At 37.9% G+C, this 6,000-nt stretch overlaps 1 protein-coding gene across 1 annotated transcript in view; it reads right to left on the reverse strand.

The window, feature by feature from the left end:
* Tinag (tubulointerstitial nephritis antigen) overlaps nt 1–4,949 on the reverse strand; it is an 86,371-nt gene extending 81,422 nt beyond the window's left edge. Inside the window, exon 1 of the mRNA XM_047558805.1 lies at nt 4,518–4,949. Coding sequence (XP_047414761.1) covers nt 4,518–4,872 — 355 coding nt within the window. The 5' untranslated portion in view covers nt 4,873–4,949. The remainder of the gene's footprint in view (nt 1–4,517) is intronic.
* Between the last annotated feature and the right edge of the window lie 1,051 nt (nt 4,950–6,000).

Genomic DNA, 6,000 nt, shown 5'->3' on the forward strand with positions numbered 1-6,000 from the left:
TCAGTAAAGTAGCAGGTTACAAGATCAATGCTCATAAATCCAATGCATTTTTATACATAAGCGATGAATCTGCAGAAAGAGAAGTTAGGAAAACTACCCCATTCACAATAGCATCGAAAAAAATAAAATACTTGGGAATCAATCTCACAAAAAGGGTGAAAGACCTCTACAATGAGAACTACAGAACACTAAAGAAAGAAATTCAAGAAAACCTTAGAAGATGGAAAGATCTCCCATGTTCCTGGATAGGCAGAATTAATATTATCAAAATGGCCATACTACCTAAAGTGCTATACAGATTCAATGCAATTCCAATTAAAATCCCAATGATGTACCTCGCAGAAATAGAGCAAGCAATTATGAAATTCATCTGGAAGAATAAAAAACCTAGAATAGCTAAAGCAATCCTCAGTAGCAAGAGTGAAGCAGGGGGTATCACAATACTAGATCTTCAACTTTACTACAAAGCAATAGTAACAAAAACAGCATGGTATTGGTACCAAAATAGACAGGTAGGTCAATGGTACAGAATAGAGGACATGGACACAAACCCAAATAAATACAATTTTCTCATACTAGACAAAGGGGCCAAAAATATGCAATGGAGAAAAGATATCCTCTTCAACAAATGGTGCTGGGAAAACTGGAAAACCATATGCAACAGAATGAAATTAAACCCCTTTCTCTCACCCTGCACAAAACTCAACTCAAAATGGATCAAGGACCTCAGAATCAGACCAGAGACCCTGCATCTTATAGAAGAAAAAGTAGGTCCAAATCTTCAACTTGTTGGCTTAGGATCAGACTTTCTTAACAGGACTCCCATAGCACAAGAAATAAAAGCAAGAATCAACAACTGGGATAGATTCAAACTAAAAAGCTTTCTCTCAGCAAAGGAAACTATCAGCAATGTGAAGAGAGAGCCTACAGAGTGGGAGAATATCTTTGCCACTCATACTTCAGATAGAGCGCTAATTTCCAGAATCTATAAAGAACTCAAAAAACTCTACACCAAGAATACAAATAATCCAATCAACAAATGGGCTAAGGAAATGAACAGACACTTCACAGAAGAAGATGTACAAACAATCAACAGATATATGAAAAAATGTTCAACATCCCTAGTAATAAGGGAAATGCAAATCAAAACTACCCTAAGATTTCATCTCACCCCAATTAGAATGGCGATTATCAAGAACACAAACAACAATAGGTGTTGGCAAGGATGTGGTGAAAAAGGAACACTCATACATTGCTGGTGGGGTTGCAAATTAGTGCAGCCACTCTGGAAAGCAGTATGGAGATTCCTCAGAAAGCTTGGAATGGAAACACCATTTGACCCAGCTATCCCACTCCTTGGCCTATACCCAAAGGACTTAAAATCAGCATCCTACAGAGATACAGCCTCATCAATGTTCATTGCTGCTCAATTCACCATAGCCAGATTGTGGAACCAACCTAGATGCCCTTCAGTTGATGAATGGATAAAGAAACTGTGGCATATATATACAATGGAATATTACTCCGCAATGAAGAATGATAAAATTATGGCATTTACAGGCAAATGGATGAAATTGGAGAATATCATGCTAAGTGAGATAAGCCAATCTGAAAAAACTAAAGGACGAATGATCTCGCTGATAAGCGGATGAGGACATATAATGGTTAGTGGGAGGGGTTAGCATTAGGGTTAGGGTTAGATTTAGGGTTAGGGATAAGGAGTGTGGTAAGAATGAAGGAAAGAAGGACTGTATAGAAGGGAAAGAGGGGTGGGAGGGGTGGGGGGAAAGGAAAAAAATAATGAATCAAACATCATTGCCCTATGTAAACGTATGATTACACAAATGGTTATCCTTGACTCCACATACAAATAGAGAAACAACATGTATCCCATTTGTATACAATAATAAAAAAAAAAAGGAACATAAAAGCAAAGGAAGGGCAAGTTGGTTGTGGAGGAAGCTGGGAAAGACTCAGACATCAAAAGAAAAAAGGGAAGAAATGAAGAAAGGAGAGAAAGAGGAAGTCAGAAAAGGAGTGGTGTTGGGGGAAGAAAAGAAACCCATTCAAATAAGACATAAAACTTCGTGGACCAAAGGTGATACTGTGTCCTAAATAAAGTTCAGTTAGTTCAACTCTCTGGTCCAGACAGAGTAAAGCATCAGCCTTAGACAATACATTTTTTTTTTTTTTAAATACTGTCTATGCAGATCAAGCAAACCACATCTTTCAACGGGCAGAATGCCATGGGAGACCTCTAATACAACCTCTAGTATTGGCTCTCGGGAGTATCCCTTTTAAATCCTTCCTATCCCTTTTAAATCCTTCTTCCTTCTTTTCTCCTACCTAATTACTGACTCTGCAATTTCTTTTAAACTCATGCTGCATATACTACATTCTTAAACCTACCCCGCCTCACTCCAGTCCCTAGATGATATCCACTTGTGTTTCATGACTCAGTTCTAATGTCCTGGATCCCATTGTATTCAGAACTTTGCTCCCATAGCTTTCCCTCCTATATGTCTTTATCTGTGTAAGGTCTCAAGGGGAAGACTATGTCTTATGAAATTTCCACTTCAGTGCCATCTAAGTCTACAATTGCTACAAAACTAGTTCATGCTACCTTATTTTCTCTTCCTCCAGTATTGCTCTAAATGTAGTATAGATGCAATTTGTGGGAACAGGAGAATAATTAAAATTTGGGATCTTGTCCAAACTTATTAAGAATTTTAAGATGGTAACCTCAGAGTATTAGACCAGAGTGGGATACCTTGAACACAGGGGTCTTTGTAATTGCATATCATACATCCTATTCTGAAGCCAATCCTATTCTGATTTAACATCTTTCAAAGATTTCTCGCAACAAAACAAAACCCCTAATCCCTAACATGGTCAAGAAGTCGTCACAATATGACCTCTCCAACCACATCTCAGGTCACCTCTCCTCATCATTAGTCTCTGGAAACAATGGACATTTTCCAGTTCCAAGACCATGTGAGGCTCTTCTCCCTTAGATCTGCAATACTCTTGTCAACCGTTCTGCAGTTCACCTCATTCCTATTCCTCGAGTGTCAGCTTACATGTTGACTCAGGTTCACGTTACATGTTATATTACATATTAAAGCTATATTGTGTTACACCTTCTCCCTAAATATTTTCTTCAGAGAATTTTTCACAACTTGCAATTGTGCAGCAAATTTAATGAATATCTTACACACTCCCCAGCTTGACTGGGAGAATAAGATTTTTGTCTCTCTTTAATATTATCATTTCCTATTTGGTGTCAGTAGCACCAAAAGCATTGCCTACCAGGACAGAGATACTGAATGAATAGTTGTTGAGGAAGGACTAGTTTTCCCATTCCTACTGGAGTATCTGCCACTTCATAGGATGAAATAAATGTTTGCTGAACTGCTGTCTATGGATAAAATGCAAAGCCTGAGATAAATGGCAACTCTGAAAAATTTTAAACACAAATGCAAGGTTTAAAGAAGGAGGGTTTTTTTTTTCAATTTTTAAACAAGATGATATTATTGAAAATGAAGGCAACAACATCTGGATTTTGAGATGAGATCTGGGTTTTGAAGTAAAAATATCAAGTCCTTGGTTATCTTCCAACTCAACTTTATAATCATGAGCACCCACTTACAGTAGAACAACAGAGTTCTAATTAACTCTGGTCTTCTCCTGAGGAGATCTGATATAATGAAAGACAGGGAGAGAGAGATTCAGATTGAAGTGTATATGTAATGTTTTTGTTCCAGAGCTTAGTTATATTAGTTACTGAAAATCACTAGCTATTCTCATATAAGCAGACCAGTATAGTAAATTCCACTGTTCTCCTTGTGAGTTATGTGCATACATATTTTCACTGCTCTATGTGAAACCCTCTTTTCCTTTAATAATCTTAAAAGCCCCACACTGGCAGAAAAAAAAAAATACACATGAAGAATCTATTTGGTATCACTTGGGTATGGAGAGTGACTGACTTTATTTTGCTTTTATCCTGGTTTTGACAGCATTTCTAACACCACAGATTCTGATGCTAGGGATTCATTAGGCCCAGGAAATAATAAGAAAAATGTTACATGAATCTGTGGATGATCAGGTATGTGAGAGTCCTTTGGAGGTTATGCTCAATAAAACTTGAGAGTTCTAATGTCAGCACATTTTGTAAAGAAAGAAGAGTGTTGAAACTGTGTCCAGATCAGCACTCATTGCCATTGAACCAGAACTTTCCTGAAGGTGCCAGTATGATGCAGATATCCTGCATCTGAACCAAAGCAATTTAATAATCCAAAGAAATATATCCCGGCATTCATAATGTTCATGTTCATTTAATTGAAGGAAAGGGAAGGGAATGAAAGGGAAAGAATGGAAGGAAAGGAAGAAAACAAAGAGGAGGGATGAGAGGGAGGGGTGGGGGAAGAAAAGAAAAGAAAGGAAAGGAAGAATGGAAAGGTCGTCAGATCTTGTCATGGACTAAGAAAATGTGTAATCACACCCCGCAAGCCTACCTTCTGGGTACCAAGGCTGTCTGTGAAGAGACCATTCTTTCTCTTCCCGGCAAAAGGACTTGTAATCAGGACAGCAATCAGAATTTTCCCTTTCACAAAATTTATCACAGTAACACAATGCATTTACTTCATAGAACTCAGTGACACAGTCATCATCTCTGTCTTCACAACAACCAAAAGTTCTACAGTACTGCCCTTGGAAAATGGCTCTTTTGAATCGAGTACCTTCCAAAATGGTGTGATTCCTAGTGAAATAAGCTCCTAGGTCCACTACTCTTTGAGATAAATAACGCTTCTCCATCCAAATTTCTGTAGTCAGATAAGAAAAGATTAAGATTTTATATCCAGTCCACATTCTCTGGAGTTTGGCAGCGCTCCCTCTTTCAGTTATATCCAATACTGTTGGTCTTGGGGGCTTCTCCTTGGAGACACCTCAGCCTAAACCCTGAAACTGAGTCTTTATTTGAACTGAGTATACTTCCTATAGTTAAACATTAATCAAGGATTCCAATGTTTGCCCAAGATAATACAAATGCTAGAAATAGACTACTGTAATCGCACCAAAGTTAAAAATTTATATTTCATACAATGTCAAAAATTTGTATTACCCTCATGATAATACATAAATTCTTATGTATAGATGGTACATTGAATATTGCTTTCCCCTAGTAAGTCTAGATTCTTAAATCAAAAACCTCGCTGGTATGTACATGGCAGAAATTATGACTGTAATACCTAGGAAATTCAGAAGTCAAAAATGCAATTATTCTTTTCACCTATTTGCACTGTGTCTAACATCCAGGATCTCAGGAGGTTGCCTGCTAGGATCTGTCATATCAATAACAGTTGCTCTAAATCATGCCCAGTCACACACTGGCTTGATTTCCCATCTGCACACCATTTACCTACCAAAAGCACTTTGATTTCAAGGCTTAGCGGAGCCTGATTCATCTAGAAATTCCCTGAAGGTGACCTTATTTCTCCCTACCTATGTTGCTACTTAGCATTAAGAGTAACTTGCAATATCTGGAAGGCAATTTATAACCAAGAAAATTCAGTACTCTCTGCTAAACAGCTTGGGGGGAGGGGAGTTGTAAAGGAATCTCAAAGGTCATGATGTCTTTAGTTGTTCTGTAGAGCTGTGCATTTACAGTGGGTTTTTGCTAAACTGTATTTATTCATTAACTACAATAACTTGGCTATGGGATAAGTAACCAGCAGACGATGATTCAGCAAGTGTGGTTGGGAGGACTAGTGGAAAGGACCTATCTTAGCGATCAGAAACCTGGACTTCAGTCCCCAAGCTACTGTTTAATTGGCTGTATGACCTTGGGATAACCCCTTACCTCTCTGGCCCTCAGTTTTTTTCCCATAAAACAAGGGTCTTCCTCTCCAAGATTATTTCATAATTCTAATCTTTCAAACTTGTCGCTCCACATTTTATTCAACTCCCTTTTATCCTCAATATGTCATTTTTTCTGAT

The sequence above is a fragment of the Sciurus carolinensis genome, chromosome 7 (genome assembly GCF_902686445.1).
Source record: "Sciurus carolinensis chromosome 7, mSciCar1.2, whole genome shotgun sequence".
Taxonomy (NCBI): Eukaryota; Metazoa; Chordata; class Mammalia; order Rodentia; family Sciuridae; genus Sciurus; species Sciurus carolinensis.